Genomic DNA, 23,652 nt, shown 5'->3' on the forward strand with positions numbered 1-23,652 from the left:
AAGTCCACAAATCTTAGAAGTTGCCCAAGTTTGGAGATCCCTGCGTTAGATTATGTGCTACTATGAACTGTAGAGCCAGTAAGGCCTGGTGTTTCTAAGAGCATTGTTTCGAGTGTGCCCACACCAACTGCACTTGCTATGTCTTTGCCATCGGGGAAGGGAGCCAAAGCAAGGTACATAGGGATATCTTAAGGTCAGGTCATGAAGGGCAGCCTTTATCTCCTCCGGTTGGCTGATCTGTTTACACCCAAGGCAGGGCAGGCAGACAGATATGGAGGCTTCCTTACCTGCAGTAGACTGGAAAGAATTGCTGCGTCTCTGTATGATTTCAGAATAGGCCATCAAACGATGGCGTGCTGGTTTTTTAGAGATGGGGCGTTTAATGGGGACATGGGGTGGCTTGGGGAAAAATTGAGGCTTAGTGATGAAGGGGGGCTTAGTTACGAAGCGGGACTTAGGGTCGGAGGGCGGCTTGTGCATGATATCTGGCTTGTGCTCAGGGCGTGGCTTGGACACAGAGGGAGGCTTTGGAATGGAGGGCGGCTTGGGCACAGATGGCGGTGTGGGAATGGAGGGGGTCTTTGTAGTTGTGAGAGTAGTTGCAGGGCGCTCAGTTTTGACCAAGGATGCTTGGGTTGTGATTAAGACATCAGCAGAAGTTGGACGCTCTGTGCCAGTCGATTTTTCAGTTTCTGTTTCAGGAGAAGTAGAAGATGGGATTAAGTTCACCAAAGACCAGGTTGCGGTCATCAAGGATTCATCAATCCCATCCGTGGCTGTCTGCAGTGCTTCTGTGTCAGATTCTGAGTCTGGAGTGGTGTCTTCACTGTCCATTGTGGGAGGTTCTGATCCTGCTGGTGAAACTGTTTCGATGGACTGCAAATCTGGGCTTGCAGTTAAGATAGTAGCTGTTTCCAGCTCAGGAGCAGTGGGTGGTACAGTAGTTTCTGTTACATCAGCAGTGGAATCTGGTAGAAAAATACAGATTGACAGGAAGTCAGCGATAATTTGTGCGGGAGGGAAACAGCACTGCACTTTGACACACATTTTTATGCTGCTGGAAGGGATTGTTGTGTGTTCTTCAACCTATCCCTGGTTGAAGATTCTGGATGCCTTTAAAAAGCAACACATAGACATTTGGTTTTAATTTAAATCTAGATGCCATCTGGATTCTAACAGATGCCCATGCTACATATGGCACATTTTAAAAGGCCATTAAAAACAGTCAATTGTCCATTAAATTTCACACCAATCCCATATTCCCATCCCATCCAAAGCTCCATTGCAATCTATTATAAGGAATTCCGAGTTCAAACATTTTTTTCATAAAATATGAGATAAGCATTTGTACTTCCCAGAGGCACTGCAACTATTTAGAGCATCATTTAATTTAAAAACTAAAATTTTATTATAATACAAGGATTAAAAAGAGCAGGCATATAGTGTTGTGCATATTGTATCATTTCACAGTATAATTATTATTTGTGTAGTTGTTGTACTTAAATTCTAAAATACCTTATACAGAGCTGCCCCTAATTCCCCCTCCCTCCCCGTTGAACTGTTAGCCTCACAGTTCTTTTTTCTTTTGATATCAATATACAGCTTATGGCATCAGCGATTGTCAAACATTTGTTCTATCATACAATTAATCTAAAGTCAGATTGATTTGATCTTAATTTTGTGTCTCGGATTGATTTTAAGAACATCTAGTTTATTTACTACCATTATATTTTTTTTCTTGTCTTGACCCAGTCATAATTTTTTTTCCAAATTTCATAATATTTTGATTCTTCTTCATTTTCAAATTAGAGCATCATTTAAATGGGACTCCATTAGGATGGAACTAAGGTTAATTTTTTAGTTTGGCTTTCACCAACCTGGGTACCAGATTAGGAAGAGGTTATTTAATTCTTATATTTTGAAACAATATCAAGAAGAGAATCCTTCCCCCTAGGCCATTACAAGTTATGCATGGTATGTTTGTGTGTATGTTTGGTTTTATAATAAGGGTTTTTAGTTGTTTTATTAATTGGATTGTTACATGCTGTTTTTATCATTGTTGTTAGCCGCCCCGAGTCTACGGAGAGGGGCGGCATACAAATCCAATAAATAAATAAATAAATAAATAAATAAATAAATAAATAAATAAATAAATACATACATACATACATACATACATACATACATACATACATAAATACATACATACATACATACATACATACATACATACATACATACCACTGGGATTTTCTATCTCAGTCAACAGGTTTATTCTCATTTTTAGCATCGGTTGACATAAAATACTGTGAAGAGCTTAAGCTTGGATACATAAACATTAGCATCAGTAGTGGGTTCTAAAACTCTTTACTACTGGTTTGCACACATGCTTGCGTGCATGTACAACGTTACTGCACATGCACATAAGCTTTTGTGCATTATTATCATTATTTATTAGATTTGTATGCCACCTTTCTCCAAAGACTCGGAGAGATGCGCAGAAGCATCCCGGGCAAGTGGGCAGAGCCTCCCGCCATCACAGCACTACCAGTTCTTAGAATCAGGCCAAACTGGGAACATTGGTTGATTAGCTGCCTATTCACAGATCAATTCCTGGTGATTAAGTGGGCTTAAAAAAGCATTGCTAGAAAAAGCAACCATAAAAAAATAAAATACAGCGATCCCTCGATTTTCGCAATCTCGATCTTCGCGAAACGCTATATCGCGATTTTTCCCACCCGATGACGTCACTCTCTTCCTTTCTCATCTTTCTTTCTCTCTCTCTTTCTCTATCTTGCTTCTTCCTCTCTCACACTCTCTTCCTCCCTCTCTCATCTCTTTCTTTCCTTCTCTCTCTTTCTCTATCTCTCCCCCTCTTGCTCTCGAGCGGCGGGCGGCGGGCAGGCGAGCGGCGGGCGGGCAGCAGCGAGGAGCCAAAGATCGGGGTTTCCCCTTTGCGTGGGCAGCGGGGAAACCCCGATCTTCGGCTCCTCGCTGCTGCTGCGGCGCTGCTGAGCAGATCAGCTGCTGGGCGGCTGAAGAAACCTTCCCTGGGTCTTCCCCGCTGCCCACGCAAAGGGGAAACCCCGATCTTCGGCTCCTCGCTGCTGCGGCGCTGCCGAGAAGATCAGCTGCTGGGCGGCCGAAGAAACCTTCCCTGGGTCTTCCCCGCCGCCCACGCAAACTCCACCATCTGCGCATGCGCGGCCATGGAAAAAGGGCGCACATGCGCAGATGGTGTTTTTACTTCCGCACCACTATATCGCGAAAAATCGAGTATCGCGAGGGGTCTTGGAACGTAACCCTCGCGATACTCGAGGGATCACTGTACATAACAAATCTAGAAGTAAGCATTGCTTTCCTCATACCTCATGCGTAACTTACTTGGCCGCTTATTTCCTACAGTGATCTCAGGCAGTTCACAACAATTCATAAAAACAATATAACAATAGATCATATCCTTTCCTACCCTTCCATTCCCACCAGAGCCTTGATGGCACAGTGGTTAGAATACAGGATTAGAGGCTAACTCTGCCCACACACCAGGACTTCGATCCATATGATTTGACTCAGAATTCCATCCTTCCAACATCAGTAAAATGAATATCCAGATTGTTGAGGGCAATATGCTAACATCCTTTTAAATTTCCAGAGAGTGCTGTAAAGCACTATAGGGCAGTATATAAATCTAAGTGCTATTGCTATTCCCAGAACATTCATCTTCTGACCCAACTTTATCCTAGCCCAATTTTGGAGGGAAGAGACAAGATTTCACAACCTTCTTGAAGGTTAAAGGGAGGGAAGGCAAATCTACAAGGAAGCTATTCTAAAGGGCAAGATGGTTATAGAGATGATGTCCCTGTGAGGTCCCATAAGAAGACAATGTTTAAGGAAAAGGACTTGGACTACATCTATCATATCTGACCGGGGATGTCAATGTTTGCAAACCACCATGAAAGAGACATGTATCATTGTAATCAGTTGTCATCAAGAAGCCAGGTTCCTAAGGACCAACTCATGATTTTAATTAATTAATTAAATGCATATTACACAAAAGGTACTTTACGCCAGTAAAACTAGCACACTTCCAGAGGAAAGGAAAAGGAAACTGCTGGCATGGTTGCCAAATAAAAGGAGTTTTTATGCATATGCTCTGGGAATGTGTTGAAGTTCAAAAATTTTGGAAGGAAGTACAGAATGAAATTAACAATATGCTAAACATTAATTGGATAATCACGAAAGAATCAGCAACACTAGTTAAACATGGGGAAATACGAGAATTTAAAGAAATCAAAACAGCAGCTTTGGAAAGCGCTCAAGCAGTAGTGGTATTAGGGTGGAAGGACAGCAATAAATGGACAATCCAGAATTGGTACTGGTACATGGTGGACCACATCCACTTCGAAATTATGGAAATAAGATTAAATAACTTTGATGAAAATAAATTGGAGAAGCTGATGGCACGATAGAATAAGGTGAAAGATTATATCTTCAGTAGAATATATGACGACAATGTGAAAAATAAACTCCAATCACTCTTTCTATGTAAAGAAATGTAAACCGGAGTCAAGGAAGAAATTGAAATTTACTGTAAATAATTTAACCCCCTAAATGGTGGAGGCGTTATTGGTGTTGGGCACTTTTTCTTTAAGATTTTTTTGTTTGTTTGTTGTGATAGAAATTTAATTTAAAAAAATATTTTAAAAAAATTGAATGCATATGGCTGCCTATTCACAGATCAGTTCCTGGTGACTAACTGGTCTTAAAAAAACATTGCTAGAAAAAGCAACCATATAAAAAATAAAATACGTAACAAATCTAGAAGTAAGCACAACAAACATATTTACATTTCCAGCAGAAATATTTGTTTCATGGTTACATGAGACAGAAAGCTTTGTCTGAAATGTTTGATCTCTTCTCTTATGTGCCCACCCAGCCTAGTGCCTAAGAGAAAATCTAGTTTTTCCAAACTTTATTAATGGGAGGGTAGGTGTTAGCTAAATATTTTGAGAGATGCTGTTCCATGAGGCAGGTACTATGAGCGAAAAGGAATGCCTATGTATTTGATGGAATCTAGAGCATGCCAATCCTGTTGGATCTTGTAAAATAGGCAGTGATAATCAGAGACAGACTGTCCTGCATGTCTTCTGCCATGTCTAGATCTTATATACAGTAGATGAACGTCATATTGTACTATTAATTGATTCCCCTGGGCCGTTTCCATTTTATGTATGATTGTTTTTATATTAAGGGTTTTAAATTGTTTTAATAATTGGATTTGTACTGTTTTGTTGTTGTGAGCCGCTCCAAGTCTACGGAGAGGGGCGGCATACAAATCTAAATAATAATAATAATAATAATAATAATAATAATAATAATAATAATAATAATAGCAGCACCACTGGTAATCAGAGGGGGGGGCTATTAGAGCTATTTGTGATATTGCCTACCAGCTTCTCATTTGCTTAGGGGAAGCTGGAAAAGAATCTCACAAACAGCAATCACTATGCTACAGCCATCATACGTGTGAATCAATTGCCAAATGACCAAACTGTGATCATGTGACTAAAACCAAGGTGCACCAGCTGGAACTTTGAGAACCAGTCATAGGTACTACTTGTTCAGCACCATCATAACTTTGAACAATCACTGAATGAATGGTTGGCAGGGAAGGATTGTGATAATTGGAGCTTTCTGGATTATTCTTTCTACAAATTCATCATTCCATTCAAATACACTGCTCAAAAAAATAAAGGGAACACTCAAATAACACATCCTAGATCTGAATGAATGAAATATTCTCCTTGAATACTTTGTTCCGTACCAAGCTGAATGTGCTGACAGCATGTGAAATTGATTGTCAGTCAATGTTGCTTCCTAAGTGGACAGTTTGATTTCACAGAAGTTTGATTTACCTTGGAGTTATATTGTGTTGTTTAAGTGTTCCCTTTATTTTTTTGAGCAGTATATAAGCAATACTCTGTGTTGCCAGGATTGAGCCTAAGTCTCCTCCATCAGCCTCAGGCACTGTGACAAAACCTTAATAGCATCACTTGTTCAGATAGGAATTGAGATAAATAACTAGGTATCATCAGTTACTGGGCCTCACCCAATGCCTTTGGATGACCTCGCTAAGCTTCTTCGTGTAGATGTTATACAGAACTGGAGAGAATTGTGAGCTATAAAGGACTTCATCATGAGAGGAAAATAGTCATTTAAATCGTTCTTTTCCAGCATAAACCTCAGTTGGAACTCTTGAGTAATTTATCAGCAATAAATGTCCATATTTTAATCCCCTCATTATTCAGAATATCATAGCTATGAGAGAAGATGAAGTAATCCCCTCATTACTTTGTTCGTGATGGATTTCAATTGAATATGTCACTGTCTCCATAGAAATATGTTTGATTTGTGGTCACATGAGACAGAAAGCTTAGTCTGAAATGTTTGATCTATTTTATACATGCACTTTATCACAGTAATCGCAGTTACTGAATTATAAAGAAGTAAATCAGCTTCCCTCTTAGGACAGTAGAATTCAAACACATATACTGGTCATCAGTTTTTGAAGTGGTGTTTTTGCAGAGTAGCTACCAGCAGCAGAATTAATTAAATTTAAACTCAACAGATAATCATGGAGGAAAGAATTAATCTTCTAGGACATAAATGAGATGCCTTTTTTTCAACCTGCAGTCACATGGGAATATTTAGCTTCTCAGGTTCCATTGACTTACCACAGAGTTTGTTCCTGCAGAAGTAGCCATCCGGGCACATGGAACATGGAGGCCCCTCAATATATGGCTTAACTCCCCTATAATTTCCCCTAGGAATTAAAAAGTGAACATGAGATGCAGAAGCAGCTTGTTCCTCTCCTACAGAAGGTAGCAATCACTATAATATAGAAGGTGGTCATCTTTGGTACCCATTAGCGATTGTTTAATATCAGGAATTCCATAAGGAGAAAGGGCTAAGAAAAAGATGCAACATCATTCTAGAATAATTTACATTAAAAGGTCATTTGCCCACATGTTTGTGTATTCTGGGCATTTACATGTTTGTAATAAATTTCTAAGTATTTGTGTTTTTATTTGGAGCATTGGATAGAGATGTATGTGAGGGAGAGAAGTTAAAATAAAGTCAAGATGGCAACCACATCTGTTCAATAAAAATCTCATCCCATTCTTACATGTACCATATTGATGACACATTTCAAAAGGGTCATGATGTCTTTTGTGTGGTCACAGTCAACATCTTTACTTTCTAACACCTAACCTCCTTAGGATGCTTTGAATAGTGAAAAAGAGAATATAATTGTATTCATGTAAACTATATATTTGTGTAAGTATTTACTCTCTGAAAGTTAATTAACTACCATCCAGTGAATCCTTTACTCCAGAATATAAGCTGACACTGGTTAAAAAAACATTATTTAATTTTAAGATTGATACAGAGAATAATTGACTCCTGAGGTTGATGTACAATGAAATCTCTAGGGCTCTTCATACATTCTAGAACTAGAAACATACAGTTATATCCAGACAATTTTAGTGAATACTGTGATCATATGTCAGTTATACCTTAATTAGAAATGTAATCATGCTTCCTTTGTACAAGGTAAAATTATCTGATAAGCAGTCGTGGTAATTCTGTATATTTAATTCTATAAATTGTATTTATATGTTCTGTGGTTGGCTTGCCTTGAAAGAAAGGGAAATATTACTAGGCCTACTCTATTTAATTGAATATACACAGTCATTTTGAACTATTCCCTTTCAAAATAGGTTAACATTTAGTAAGATAATTCATTGGTATATTCATTATTGATCATTATTGTTGTTTATTGATGATTATTGTTATTATTCAGGAGTGTTCTTGGGATAGGTGACCAGGACGATATGATTGAAGTTCTGCCCAGTTTTTTTATGTGTCAGGTGTTGCTATAGCCTGCATACACCCCTTCATACGCAGGTCATATTTTACAAATTTCTAGCACAAGGGAGACATGCCAAGAAATAACTAAACCATCCAATCTCGCAAACTTCTGACACAACAGTTATACAACTATGTCACACACTCTCACATAGTCAATGAGGGAGTTTTGTGGTGAACCCACAATGTTTGCAATGCATCTACATTTCGTGGGGAGCAATGCTGACTTTTTCTGTGTCACCTTCTTCTTTGTTAGCAGATCCCTTTAATTATGGAATGGCTCACCCCACTGCAAAGCTGTTTGAAACAACTGCCAATGCAACAGCTGAGGAATTTCAGCCAGCACATCAAAACAATATATTCTCATGTATTGGTGGAGTCTTTTAACTCTTGCTTTGCAGTCAATGGAATCATGTTTGTGCTATTTATTTAGAAGTCTACATTTCATGCACCTAGTTATTGCGGTTACTGTCAACCATACATTTTTCATAGGCCATTGATTCTGGTTTATTAATAATAATAACAAAAACAGAGTTGGAAGGATCTTGGAGGTCTTTTAGTCCAACCCCCTGCTTAGGCAGGAAACCCTACACTACTTCAGACAGATGGTTATCCAACATCTTTTTAAAACCTTATTTAGTTTTTCTATTATTTATTGGGCAGTGGGCAGTTCAGAAATTGTCTTCACTTGGGGGGGGATTCCTGAAGCCCATAATAGGGACCAACCATGTGCTTTGCATGCAAAAGACCCCAATTAAACCCTGGGCTTAAGTATGGAATTAAATTCATCTTTAGAGTAAATCCATACTTTCTGTGGTCCCTCCATCAGCACTAGTCATCCAAGACTTCTTGAATGTTCTTTTCCAGTTTAGGTCAACTTAAACAGATGGTTTGCTCTACTTCCTTCCAATATACTGACAGCAACATATCTTAGTTACAGGGTAGGGCACATTCTCCCCACTTTTCCAGTGGACTGGTTGCTGCCACCGTTCCCTGTAGGCTGCGCACGTGCACGCGCGCATGCTCCAAAATACCGGGTCGCGCGCCCTTTTCCATGGGCGCGCAGTCCCCATTTTCCATGGGCACGCAGTCCCGCGGGGCGGGGAGGCGCCGGCAGCAGAAGGGAAGGGAGCCGCAGTCGCCCCTGCCTCCCCATGTTGCTTCCGGCCCCCTCGGCCTTTCGTCACTGCCCCCCGCCCAATCCACCCCCTCTGCTCCGCCACCGCCTCCTACCTTTGGGTGCGGCTCCTCCGCACCCGGAACGCACGCCTTGCCCATCTCAGTCCCTTTGCTGAGAGCACTTTCATCCCGGGCTCTCAGCAAGGGGGTTGCAGGAGAGGCAGGGCAGGTTGCACACGCTCCCTATCTCCATACCAGGCCACTCGGAACATTCAAAATAAGAAAAACTTTCGCCAGCGAAGGCTTTTCTTATTTTGAATGTTCCGAGTGGCCTGGTATGGAGATACGGAGCATGCGCAACCACGCGCGCGCCCCCGACATTGAATATCACCTTCGCCGGCTTCTTCTGAGAGAACGCCTGCCGGCGAAGGCTTTTCTTATTTTGAATGTTCCGAGTGGCCTGGTATGGAGATAGGGAGCGCGCGCAACAGCGCGCGCCTACCCGACATTGAATATTACCAGCCTCCGCTGAGAAGAACGGAGAGAGAACGAGAGTGAGTGAGAGCAACAGACAGCAAGATAGAGAGAAAGTGAGAAAGAGAGAGAGAAAGGAGAGAGAGAAAGAGATAGCAAGAGAGAGAAAGAGTGTGAGAAAGAAAACAAGAAAGAGTGAGAGAGATAGAGAAAGCAAGAGAGGGAGAAAGTGAGAAAAAGAAAGAGACCAAGAGGGGGAAAGAGAGAGAAAGAGAAAGAAAGAAAGAGAGAGAGAGATGAGAGAGGAAGGAAGAGAGTGAGAGAGAGAGACAGAGAAAGCAAGAGAGAGAGAGAAGAGTGGAAGGAAGAGATAGAGAGAAATGATAGAAAAAAGGGGAGAAAAGAAAAATGAGAAAATGATTGAGGCAGAGAATGACAGGAGAGAGAAACAGAGAGAGAAGTGACTTGATTTAAAGCATATGGTAAAAGCACTTAAATAATAACAGAGAAAAAAAACCCAGCCCTCACCTGTTTTTATTAATAGTTATGTTTTTGGTTTTGTTGGTTGATTTAGTTTTAATAGTAATGGATTTTGGGTTTTTTTTTAATTATTAATTTCTTTTAATAAAAGGGATTTTTTTCTTATTTATTTATTTATTTATTTATTTATTTATTTATTTATTATTCTATGCCGCCCAGTCCCAAAGGGACTGTCGCTCAGACACTATACTTTTCCGCCCACACCGAAAAAAAATTAGAGGGTACATTGGTTGCTGCTCTATGCAACCTTATTCATGTTTTCCCCTCGTAAATTTCATAATCAGTAACAGGTGTTTTTTTTAGTCTTTGGTTGAGTCAAAGATGGCCTATAAGCCAATGATTATTCTTTCTACAAATTCATCATTCCATTCAAATCTCACATTTCCTAATGAGCACTTTATGGAAAGGATGGTTCCCTTGCTTTCTACTCTTTATCTACAAAACTTGACTGTTATTTCTTTTTTTCCCCTCGGTATAAAGTTTTTTTATTTTTCTGCACCTTAAAACATACATAAGTAAAAACACACATATCATCATAATCAATCATATCTATAAATACACTCATACCTTAATATCTAACAGTGTATATACATTAAACCATCTTGTATAGCAACTTATAAATCTAACAACTAAATTATATCTAATTTAAAGAGAAAAACCAGCCTTAATCTAAAATAGAAAAAGAAAAAAGAAAAATAATACACCTAAATATAAAAAATTAAAAAAAATTAAATACATTTTGTACAATTTCTAAAAATTCAGATCCATAACTCTTTACTCCTTTAAGTCTGTATTACATCATTTATCCAAAACTGCCACTATTTCTCTTTTTGTCATCCAGATTTTTACTAACTTATCTCTATTATTATTTTGCATTTCCCCCAGATTTTATAGAACTCCAAATCTTCTCTAATTTTCATTGTAAGTCTATTCATTTCAGCACAGTCCATAATCTTCCTTATAACTTCCCTATCTGTTGGTACTCTATTCAATTTCCAGTTCTGTGCATATACCATCCTTGCAGCAGTCACTATATGAACAATTAAATTTGTTTCTCTGCTATTTCTTTTTTGTTTCTTTAAGCAGAAGTATCAATTCTTCCCTGCTATAAATTTTGCATGTACCTATAGTGGAACACAAGAATGAAGAAACAAACTGTTTCTTTTCTTTAGTTTTTAGACTATCAGAGCAATGATAACACAATAAGCAGGGGGAGAAATAAACTTACGGGGGTTGGTAATTGCAGACCAACAAATGCATGTCAGTATCATTTATCAATTCCAGGGTTTCACAGAATGTTGTCTCACAGCCAATACGCTCACTGGTGGCCCAAACTACCTACAGAAGAAAACAATACCCCATTTATTCATTATCAGACCAAAAAGATGCTTATAGGTGACATTTGCCAAACCTTAACTTGGCTACTGAAATGATTTACAGTGGTACCTCTACTTACGAACTTAATTTGTTCCGTGACCAGTAGAAAAGTTTGTAAGAAGAAGCAATTTTTCCCATAGGAATCAATGTAAAAGCAAATAATGTGTGCGGTTGGGAAAACCACAGGGAGGGTGGAGGCCCTGTTTCCTCCCAGGAGATTCCTAGAGAGGCTTCTCCCCACCTTTTCTGGCCCTGTCTCCTCCCAGGAGATTCCTAGAGAGGCCTCACTGAGGCTTTTCCCTGCCTTTTCCGGCTGTGTCTCCTCCCAGGAAATTTCTAGAGAGGCCCCACAGAGGCTTCTCCCCACCTTTTCCGGCCCTGTCTCCTCCCAGGAGTTTCCTAGAGAGGCCCCATGAAGGATTCTCCCTGCTTTTTCTGGTTACAGTTTCGGAGGCTCAGGTTTGTAAGTGAAAATGGTTCTTGAGAAGAGGCAAAAAAATCTTGAACATCCGGTTCTTATCTAGAAAAGTTTGTAAGTAGAGTCATTGTTAGGTAGAGGTACCACTGTATACACATTTCTATAGAGATTCTGAATGGAATCTATGAGCTAAATCTCTTGGATGAGATGCGAAGCATCTTCAAAGAAAAAACAGAAAGTGCAGTTGCCTGTTGAAAAAGCACCTTTGGGACATTTTTATTTTATTTTATTTTATTTATTTCATCAGGCATGTATTAGATAACAGATATTTTAAAAACATAATTATGAACACATAAAATGTATACAAATAAAAGGGAATATTAGGACAGGGATGGTAGGCACGCTTGTATGCTTAGGCACACCCCTTAAAGACCTCTTAGGAAAGGCATAAAATTTATCCGCATGTTTTCTTCAGAATCTTTCAGGCAAGTTTTCAAATTGTGCATGAATGGATTTTCATACATGCTGGCCAATATTTTTACTTAAGTTTTCAAAAGGCTCATTCCTACAATTTGCAGTGCATTTTCCCCCACACTGTGAAGCAATATATTACTATCAGTTTCACCTTCTTTAGAAGCATAGACCTGTCCTTGTTAGAGATGTTATTTAATCAAATATTTCTCCATGAGTGGATTGGCATGCAACAATCCCTCTCTCTATCCTCAGTTCATTATTTTCATCACAAGATGTGTACGTGCCTTGAAATTAAATCCAATTTGTTTTATTACAAGGGTAGGAATACTCATTGCTGATTCAAATTAGGCCAGGTACATATATTAAGAGTCCTAGAGAATCAGGGTCAGAAATTTTCAAGTCCTCATTCATTATTATTTTCCTTTAAAAAAAATACAAATTGACATTATGCAGGGTTCTGTATAAATAGTTTAGGAAAGAAGATGTGGAAGCAACTGAATCTCTTCCATTAAGCAACAATCTCAAAGTCAAAGTTTAGGGGAGTTCTGGTTCAATTACTCAGCTAGACTTGAAGTATGATGGCGGGTTTGGAGTAACCTCTCTCAGCCTGCCTACTTTATACAACATTGTGAAGATAAAGTATAGAGAGGAATGGCATGAGTCTTGTTCAAGCCTTACATCCTATTGAAATATTAGCATTGATTCCCGACAACTATAAGATCAATATAAAACCTAGCTATCTATCTGTCTATTTAACACATACCCCAATTGTCAAGGTTGGTGTATGGTTTGATTGGATTGTGTGATTATTTTATTATAAGGATTTTAAACTCTATTTTTAAAAATAATTGAATTTGTACACTGTTTATGTTGTTGTGAGCCACCCCGAGTCTTCGGAGAGGGGCAGCATACAAGTCTAATAAATTATTATTATTATTATTATTATTATTATTATTATTATTATTATCATCTACCTATCTACCTATCTACCTATCTACCTATCTACCTATCTACCTATCTACCTATCTACCTATCTACCTATCTACCTATCTACCTATCTACCTATCTACCTATCTACCTATCTACCTATCTACCTATCTACCTATCTACCTATCTACCTATCTACCTATCTACCTATCTACCTATCTTCCTATCTACCTATCTACCTATCTATCTATTTAAGAAGTCGAATTAAACAAAAATAAAACAATCACCAGGACTAGGGATTCAAATCTGCAGGCTTGCAGGCTGATAATTTCATGCCAAACCGGTTTGAGTTTTTTGACCTTCCATCTGGTACCTAATATATATTGTACCTAGACTTTTCACTATACTAGCCTTGCATCTGAGTCTTATTAACTTTTCCTTTATCTCTTTCGACAGTCCAGGGACAATGGTATAGGGTCAGCCATTGTTAGATAAGAAAAGGTTGTGCAAGTGACACAATTATCCCCACACATATGTTCCTTGAATTCCATGAGATTTGATTGAGAGTTCAACCTCTGGTTGAAATTTCAAAACCTGCAGAAGGTTTAACCACATAAAATTTGATAAACAATGAGAGATTATCATCATATCAGCATCCTATTAGCAAACTCTCCATCATTGGGCTGAAACCCCATTTGGCCTAGGATTGCATACAGACTAAGGTTTAATTTATTTGTTTGTTTGTTTGTTTGTTTGTTTGCTTGCTTGCTTGCTTGCTTGCTTGCTTGCTTATTATGCCACTCACTCCAAAACGAACTCAGAATGGCTAACAGCAATCATAAATACAACAGCAATAAAAAGCAGTAAAAATGTAATAATAAAATCAACAATGCAATTAAAAAACAACAGTATCATAAAAACCATATTTGCAATCAATCCTAATTCATGTCATCAATTTTGCTACCACTGAAAATCAACAGGACCCTTATTCATGAATGTGTGTCCCATTGGTTTCATTAGAAGATGTGAGCTTTTTGTTTTGTTAAAAGTTATATTATATGCTAATCTAACCAGCACTGTGTGCACTCAGGCACTTTTGAAATGGAAAAAAAACCCCTTGGTAACTGACAAGTGGTTTCAGATGCCTCTTACGAGACTAAGGAAAACACCCTCTCTATTACAGTCTTAGCTGGGAATTAAAATGGAAAATCCCCACACTTGCAATCACTGTCAATTCTGCACTCTGTAGAATAACTTTTATCTTTCCATCACTTATAAGCTCCCAATCACTCTGGGAATCTTCATTTCAGTAGGTAGCACAATCAGGGGCGAAATGCTCCCAGTTCGCTCATGCCTTTTTGTCGTTGGAGAACTGCTTGCAAAGGCAAAGTGCAAGGCTCCGTCCACCATTTGGGTTCTTTTATCCTCTGTGCATGCACAAAGCATTCTGTGCATGCGTAGAGAGTAAAATAATCCAAATGGCAGTGCCCAGGTGGGTGGGCAGAGCCTCATGCTCCCTTTATGACCGACTCCAATGACTGACAGGCAAGAGTGAACCAAGATCATTTCAACCCGGAGCACAATAATGCATCATTTCCTAGCCATTGACTGTAAGCTTCTATCAAGATATAATTAGATACCTGGGTGTAATGACCACACATTTCTCCCTCTTGACATGCCAATGTGCTGTAATTAAAATACTCGTACTCAATAAACCAATCTTTCACCGCTGTCTCCAGATCCAGTTTTCCAGTCATGGCAAAAAGATTCTCGCCTCGCTCTCCACGTTTTCTATTATGTTCCCAAACACATTTTGTTGAGTAGTTTTTGGCAAAGGCTTCCAGTTCTGAATCCCAGCTCTGAAAACACAATAATCCAAAACATCATCAACATCAAAATCTCACAGAGGGGCAAAGTACAGCAATAAATACCCAGAAAAATGGCTTCCCAGCCTTCCTTGCAATAGGCAAGCTTAATGCCATCAGGGGTCAAGAATTCTGATGGCTGTTACCAATGTAAGATGGAAATAATCCTTTGCACCTTGTGTACAGAATACCATCCATCCAAATTAGTTGATATACTCCACATTCCACATTACTCAGAGACTGTTGGAAAGATGAAGCATCTCAAGGTTATTATCTTAATAATTTTCTGGCTATTAAAGAAAAACGAATGTTGGCTCCTGAATTCCACTAGCAACGTTTATAAATTCCAGCCAAAGGTAAGTATGTCATCATAATTAAAGATTATGAAATTAATTGATCCTTATAAGGAAGCTGAGAGGATATAAAGAAGAGTTTTCAGACATAAATGCCATATAGAAATATTTGCAATGAGAGCTATAATACTGTAGATTTTTATCTTCCTTACCTGATTTTTGTTTCTACATCATATCACTTTCATACCTATACCCGTGAAAATCTACGAAAACATATATATACATTGCATTAAAGAAAAAACAAAAAACCTCCTCCCTTTTCCAACACTTCAAAACTACAGGACATGAAATTGATTTTGACAGTACCAAATTAATCTACAAAACAGAACACTACAGCAAAAGAATAATCATGGAAGCCATCGAGATAGAAAAACATCCTCAAAATATGAACAAGCGGGATGATACCTCCCGCTTACCAGACATCTGGAAACCAGCCCTCAAACATATCCCAGCCATAGAAACCAGACTCAGAACACACATTATAAAACAATCAAGTAGCCTGCAAGTCCCAACTACTCAGGATATCACGCCTAATCTGCAACCATTAACTAATCAGCATACCTCAGCTACATCAACGACCCCAATTGTTGCCCCACTGACTCACCAGGAAGTTTCTACACAGCAGGCAATTGCTGAGCCATCAAACCACACCCAGCCACCAGTATTTATAGAAGGAAGGCAGCTTAGGTCTCGCAGTGTTCGCCTGAGAACAAGGACAGAAACACCAGCCTGAAGATGACGAGTGAGACCTCGTCGAAACGTCGCCAGAAATTTCCAAATCCTACACGGGAAGAAACCCGAATATACCAAGACCGTCATACCTGTACCCGTGAAAATCTACGAAAACATATATATATATTTGTTTTCGTAAATTTTCATGAGTATATGTATGTAGATTGTTCTGAGTTCGGGTTTTGCCCTGTGTAATATTTTGCATGTTTATGCGACGTTTCGGTGAAATCACATCCACCATCATCAGGCTGAAGTTTCCAAGCTTCGTGCTGTTGTAAAGTTTTACAACAGCACGAAGCTTGGAAACTTCAGCCTGATGATGGTGGATGTGATTTCACCGAAACGTCGCATAAACATGCAAAATATTACACAGGACAAAACCCGAACTCAGAACAATCTACATATATATATATATATATATATATATATATATATATATATATATATATATATATATATATATATATAGTATATATATATATGTATGTATGTATGTATGTATGTATGTATGTATGTATGTATGTATGTATGTAGATTGTTCTGAGTTCGGGTTTTGCCCTGTGTAATATTTTGCATGTCTATGCGACGTTTCGGTGAAATCACATTCACCATCATCAGGCTGAAGTTTTAAGCTTCATGTTGCTGTAAATATGATTTCACCGAAACGTCGCATAAACATGCAAAATATTACACAGGGCAAAACCCGAACTCAGAACAATCTACATACATATACCCGTGAAAATCTATGAAAACATATATATATATATATATATATATATATATATATATATATATATATATATATATATATATATATATATATATATGTAGATTGTTCTGAGTTCGGGTTTTGCCCTGTGTAATGTTTTGCATGTCTATGCGACGTTTCGGTAAAATCACATTTACCATCATCAGGCTGGAGTTCCAATCTCTGTGTTTTTGCAAATGAATATTAGCAACTGACATTCCTTCTTAGCATGTAGTGTGGGGGTGGAGATTTGCTTTGAATGTAGCAAATAGATTGGGTGACTATGCTTCCGTGATCTGATTGGTTGGTGTAATCATGGTTATAGAAGGAATGGTATGAAGATTATGAAGTGTTTTGTTTAAGTCTGATTTCCAAATATAAAATTCTAAAATCATAATAATTAAAGGATTGACATATTGATTATAATGAAGTTTTTATTTTGTTTAAGGCTGGTTTCCAAATCTCTGGCAGGCGCGAGGTATCATCCCGTTTATTTAAACAAAAAGATCTTTTTTCAATTTCAATAGCTTCTAGAGAGATTCTTTTATATAAATTCTCTGTTTTGTGGAGTAATTTAGTTTTTTCAAAGTCAATTTCGTGCCCTGTTCTTTTAATGTGCTGGACAAGGGAGGAGGTCTTCTCCTGTTTCTTGACTGCATTCATATGTTCTGCCATGCGCTGGCTCACTCTTCGGTTAGTTTGTGTGAGCCAGCGCATGGCAGAACATATGAATGCAGTCAAGAAACAGGAGAAGACCTCCTCCCTTGTCCAGCACATTAAAAGAACAGGGCACGAAATTGACTTTGAAAAAACTAAATTACTCCACAAAACAGAGAATTTATATAAAAGAATCTCTCTAGAAGCTATTGAAATTGAAAAAAGATCTTTTTGTTTAAATAAACGGGATGATACCTCGCGCCTGCCAGAGATTTGGAAACCAGCCTTAAACAAAATAAAAACTTCATTATAATCAATATGTCAATCCTTTAATTATTATGATTTTAGAATTTTATATTTGGAAATCAGACTTAAACAAAACACTTCATAATCTTCATACCATTCCTTCTATAACCATGATTACACCAACCAATCAGATCACGGAAGCATAGTCACCCAATCTATTTGCTACATTCAAAGCAAATCTCCACCCCCACACTACATGCTAAGAAGGAATGTCAGTTGCTAATATTCATTTGCAAAAACACAGAGATTGGAACTCCAACCTGATGATGGTAAATGTGATTTTACCGAAACGTCGCATAGACATGCAAAACATTACACAGGGCAAAACCCGAACTCAGAACAATCTACATACATATACCCGTGAAAATTTACGAAAACAAATATATATATATATATATATATATATATATATATATATATATATATATATTTGTTTGTTTTCGTAGATTTTCATGGGTACAGGTATGACGGTCTTGGTATATTCGGGTTTCTTCCCGTGTAGGATTTGGAAATTTCTGGCGACGTTTCGATGAGGTCTCACTCATCATCTTCAGGCTGGTGTTTCTGTCCTTGTTCTCAGGCGAACACTGCGAGACCTAAGCTGCCTTCCTTCTATAAATACTGGTGGCTGGGTGTGGTTTGATGGCTCAGCAATTGCCTGCTGTGTAGAAACTTCCTGGTGAGTCAGTGGGGTAACACCTGGGGTCGTTGATGTAACTGAGGTATGGTGATTAGTTAATGGTTGTGGATTAGGCGTGATATCCTGAGTAGTTGGAGCTTGCAGGCTACTTGATTGTTTTGCAATGTGTGTTCTGAGTCTGGTTTCGGTTTCTATGGCTGGGATACGTTTGAGGGCTGGTTTCCAGATGTCTGGTAGCCGGGAGGTATCATCCCGCTTGTTCATATTTTGGGGATGTTTTTCTTTCAAGCCATCGAGATAGAAAAACATCCCCATTTGTATGCCGCCCCTCTCCGTAGACTCGGGGCGGCTAACAACAATAATAAAACAACATAAAACAAATCTAATATTTAAAATTACTAAAAACTCTTATTAAAGCCAAACATACACACAAATATACCATGCATAAATTGTATAGGCCTGGTGGGGGGGAAGGAATATCTCAATTCCCCCATGCCTGATGACAGAGGTGGGATTTAGAGTAATATATACATATAAATATATGCAGAGATGATGTGTGTTGTTGTGTAATCTACTGGTTATTAATATGGTATTTGTTAGTTTCTGTGTAAGTTGTATTGGAAATATTTCTATTAGTTAGTGGCATGGTCTGTTTATTTCTCATATCTTCTGTGCTAGGGTTTTGCGTCTTTTAGGCTTTGTAGATATTTTTTCTGATCCAACCATTTGTACCAATTTTCTCAAGCGCTATAAAAATCGGATTTGTCTTTTTCCTGCAGTTCAAGAGTCATTTTGGTCATTTCTGCGCATTCCATCGTTTTAATTACTAAGGATAAAATTGAAGGAGCTGCTTGTTTTTTCCAAGTTTGCACATATAGCAATCTGGCGGCTGTTGTGATGTGGAGAATCAGATACAATAGTACCTCTAGATACGAGCTGCTCCACATGCGAGTATTCCAAGTTACAAGCCGCAACGCGAGCGAAATTTCTGTTCGACACCTGAGCTCAAATTCAGGATACAAGCCGAGCTTCCACTAGGTGGTGCAAGAATCTCCTTGCTTCCAGTTATCTCAGCGCGAAAAACAAAGTCTAAAGGCATTCGTTCGAGATGCGAGTTGATCGACTTACGAGCTCGGGTCTGGAACGAATTAAACTCGTATGTCGAGGTACCACTGTATATATCTTTTTTAGCAAATTTTTGTCTAGCAATGCCTAATAGAAATAATTCTGGTTTTAATTTAATTGTTTGTGAAATGACTTGCTCCAAACATTTTAAAACTTTTTTCCAAAAATCCTTCATAACTGGGCAGGTCCACCATAGATGGTAATATGTCCCTATCTCCCTCTTGCATTTCCAGCACTCTTATCTTCCCACCAAAGTGTTTTTATTTTCATTTTTTACATGCTTTTGAACTCCTATGTTGGCAGAAGCTGGGACAAGTAACGGGAGCTCACTCTATTATGCGGTGCTAGGGATTTGAACTGCTGAAATGCCGAACTGCTGATTGACAAGCTCAGCGTCTTAGCCACTGAGCTACCATGTCCCCTAATACAAAAGTACACAGTGCCAAATCTATCATGTGGGTTTACTGAAAACCTGCTGAATAAGATAGTATTGGATAATGGCGTAATTGATGTATTCCCTTGTTGACTAGTAAGATTTATGTGTGGTATGATTGGTTAGTATTGACTGTTTTTAAATGATAGTGGGTTTTCAGCTTTAGTTTTTAATTATTGGATTTGTACTACACTGTTTATATTTGTTGTGAGCCGCCCGGAGTCGGAGAGAGGCAGCAGACAAATATAAATTATTATTATTATTATTATTATTATTATTATTATTATTAATTATTATTATTAATATTTTGGACAATGGCTATAGAATATTTTAAGTCTCCATGGCATTTCTTCATGTGGAGTAAAGTACCACATATCCTCCCTTCCCCACCCCCAAAGGAAAAGGAAAGGAAAAGGAGTGAGACTATCTCTTGTGCTGAACTAACTTGGCCATTAGGCCAAGCCAGGGTTTTATGCAAGAGGGCTGTGGTACATCTAAAAATGTTCTCCTGGTGCAATAGTCTTGCCCACCCATCAGAAAGAGCTCCCATCCAAAAACTCACAGGCTGCCACCTCATTTGACATAATGTGGAGGAAGATTCTCCAGCCAGTAGCTGGTATGAATCTTCTTTTTCCCATGAAGAGGAAAGGATAGTAAACAGGCAAACACTCCCTACTGCAATATGCCTAATTAAACAGCTGTGCTAGACTAGAGCCAATGCAAACATCTGTCATATGTTGCTTAATAGAGTCCAACAGCTGTTTGTCAACTGATCCCTCCAGTGTAGTGATAGACAGGCCCTTCTTATCCAGCTGTGCTCCTTAGGCTACTTTAGAAGCAGTTGTCAAGCGGAAAGAACTTTTATGTATGGAGGAGGACTAGGGAATATTATGGTACACAACTCAGTTCTGGATCGTATTCTGTTATACAGTTCCTAGTGTCTCTTGTGCAAAATAGTCGGGCAAGGGCATAAATTCAGTTGCAGAAGGCTGAGAAGACTTCCTGAAAGGACTAATTGACAATGAGGAATGCTCAGCACTTCAAGAAGGGAATGAAATTTATTTTAATTTCCAAGTATGCAACATAACACCAGAAAATTCCAGAAAAAAATATCTACTTCTGCTTCATTGACTACGCTAGAGCATTTGGTGGTGTGGATCACAACAATTGTGGCAAAAGGGATGCCAATACCAGACCATCTTATTTGTCTCTTGAGAAACCTATATACAGGGCAAGAAGCAACAGTGAGAACTGGACACAGAACCACTGATTGGTTCAAAATTGGGAAAGGAATCCAGCAAGGTTGTATACTGTTGCGCTGGCCTATTTAACTTATATTCAGAGCACATCATGAGAAAGGCAGGACTAGATGAATCAAAAGTTGGAATTAAGATTGCCGGGAGAAATATCAACAACCTCAGGTATGCAGATGATACCACTCTAATGGCAGAAAACAAAGAGAAACTAAAGAGCCCCTTTATGCGGGTGAAGAAGGAGAGTGCAAAAGTTGGCTTGAAATTCTACATTAAGAATACTAAGATCAAGGCATTCCTGGCAAATAGATAGGGAAGAAATGGAGATAGTGACAGATTTTACTTCCCGGGGCTCCAAGATCACCACAGAGGGGGTGCAGCCAAGAAATTAAAAGATGTTTGCTCCTGGGGAGGAAAGCTATTAATTATTTGCCCTTTGGCCAATGAATGAAATGGATGCTTGCTGTCTGAATGGGAGTGACTGTATGTGTGTTTTTAATATTCTGGGGTTGTTTTTTATGAATTTTTTAGTTTAAAATTGTAATTGGATTGGTGGGTATTGGATTTGTTATTATGTACTGTTTTTACCTTGTTGTGAGCCGCCCCGAGTTTGCGGAGAGGGGCGGCATATAAATCCAATAAATCTAAATCTAATCTAATCTTTTAAAGCAGTTGGGTTTTAGACTAGTTTTAAATTTAAATTGGATTTCAGATGTTTTTTATTGTCTTTTACAACCTGAGTCCTCGGAGAGGGGCGGCATATAAATCAGATCAAATAAAAAAATAAACAAATAAACAAAATTAAATAAATTAAATAAATAAATAAATAAATAAATCTAGACAGCATATTAAAAAGCAGATACATCACCCTGCCAACAAAAGTATGTATAGTCAAGGTACTATAGGCATTGGTCATTACCTTTAAATCCCTACATGGCTTAGGACTAGACTATCTTCAAGATTGCCTCCTTCCACATAGCTTCCAGTGACCAATAAGGGCCCATAGGTTGGTCTTCTTTGGGTCCTGTCAGCTAAATAGTGTCAGCTGATGGGTCTGTAGGGGAGGGCCTTCTCTGTGGCAGCTCCGGCTCTTTGGAACCAGTTACCTCCCAAAATCTGGATTACTGTAAAGACCTGGCTTTTCCGGCAGGCCTTGGTCGCTGATTAGATGGCACACCATCAATATCCAGCCACTAGAGGCATGCATGATTTTTTAACTGTTTTAATTGTTGATTTTAAATTGTTCTGAATTGTTTTTAGTGGATTTTTATTGCATTATTTGTATTTGGCTGTGAGCCGCCCAGAGTTATTCGGGAGTTGGGCAGCATATCAGTCCAAATAAATAAACAAATATGGTTTCACAGTTGTAATGTATGGCTGTGAATTTGGACCATATGAAAAGCTGAGCACCAACTACCGTGTTTCCCCGAAAATAAGACACTGTCTTATATTAATTTTTGCTCCAAAAGTTGTGCTACGTCTTATTTTCGGGGGGTGCCTTATATTTCTCAAATAAGACAAATTCACAGGCAGAAAAGTTGACACCCCCAAAGAAAGTGTACCATACACTACACTGATTATGGTACGGTACCTGTCAGTATGGCACCCAGAACACACAAACAATGGCACTTATATGGTACAACAATATACTCCCGCTATTCCGGCCACCAGAGGAACTACAGTCTACACACTGTAGTGGAGACTGTAATGGCGGTGAGACAGCAGCAGACTGTGTCTGCTGTACTGGACGGTACAAAGTGATGGAAGGGGCCAGCAGGGGACTCCACATTATTACGGTACCGCTATGAACAGCTTTGAATGGTACCGTATGTTTTTCCACTGTACCGTATGTAAACTTGACTACGCCTTATTTTCGGGGGGTGCCTTATATTAGCAAATTCTGCAAAACCTCTGACATGCCTTACTTTCGGGGTACGTCTTATTTTCGGGGAAACAGGGTATGGTATTAGAGAAATCCCTTGGACTGTAAGATGCTCAAATCAGTCAGTTCTAGAGGAGATCAACCCTGACTGCTCTTTAGAAGGCTAGATCCTGAAGATGAAACTCAAATACTTTGTCCACCTAATGAGAAGGAAGGACTCATTGAAGAAAAGTCTAATGTTGGGAAAGATAGAGGGCCAAAGAAGGAGAGAATGACAGAGAATGAGGTGGTTGGATGGAGTCACTGAAGCAATAGACATGAACTTAAATGGACTCCAGAGGATGGTAGACAACAGGAAAGCCAAGAGGGTCTTGATGGGTCAGACACAACACGACTTCGT

The 23,652-nt window shown here is 38.7% G+C and overlaps 2 protein-coding genes across 4 annotated transcripts in view; both read right to left on the reverse strand.

Moving 5' to 3' along the window:
* Positions 1–23,652, reverse strand: part of FKBP5 (FKBP prolyl isomerase 5) — a 1,202,894-nt gene that overhangs the window by 1,057,821 nt on the left and 121,421 nt on the right. The gene's annotated exons all lie outside the window — the stretch shown is intronic.
* PI16 (peptidase inhibitor 16) overlaps positions 26–23,652 on the reverse strand; it is a 44,307-nt gene continuing 20,680 nt past the window's right edge. For all 3 annotated transcript variants that reach the window (XM_070748870.1, XM_070748871.1, XM_070748872.1), the window contains exons 2-5: positions 14,899–15,117; positions 11,291–11,400; positions 6,735–6,823; positions 26–968 (exon numbers count right to left, since the gene is read on the reverse strand). In XM_070748870.1, coding sequence (XP_070604971.1) covers positions 61–968; positions 6,735–6,823; positions 11,291–11,400; positions 14,899–15,117 — 1,326 coding nt within the window. In that variant the 3' untranslated portion in view covers positions 26–60. The remainder of the gene's footprint in view (positions 969–6,734; positions 6,824–11,290; positions 11,401–14,898; positions 15,118–23,652) is intronic.

Source organism: Erythrolamprus reginae, chromosome 3 (assembly GCF_031021105.1).
Source record: "Erythrolamprus reginae isolate rEryReg1 chromosome 3, rEryReg1.hap1, whole genome shotgun sequence".
Classification (NCBI taxonomy): Eukaryota; Metazoa; Chordata; class Lepidosauria; order Squamata; family Dipsadidae; genus Erythrolamprus; species Erythrolamprus reginae.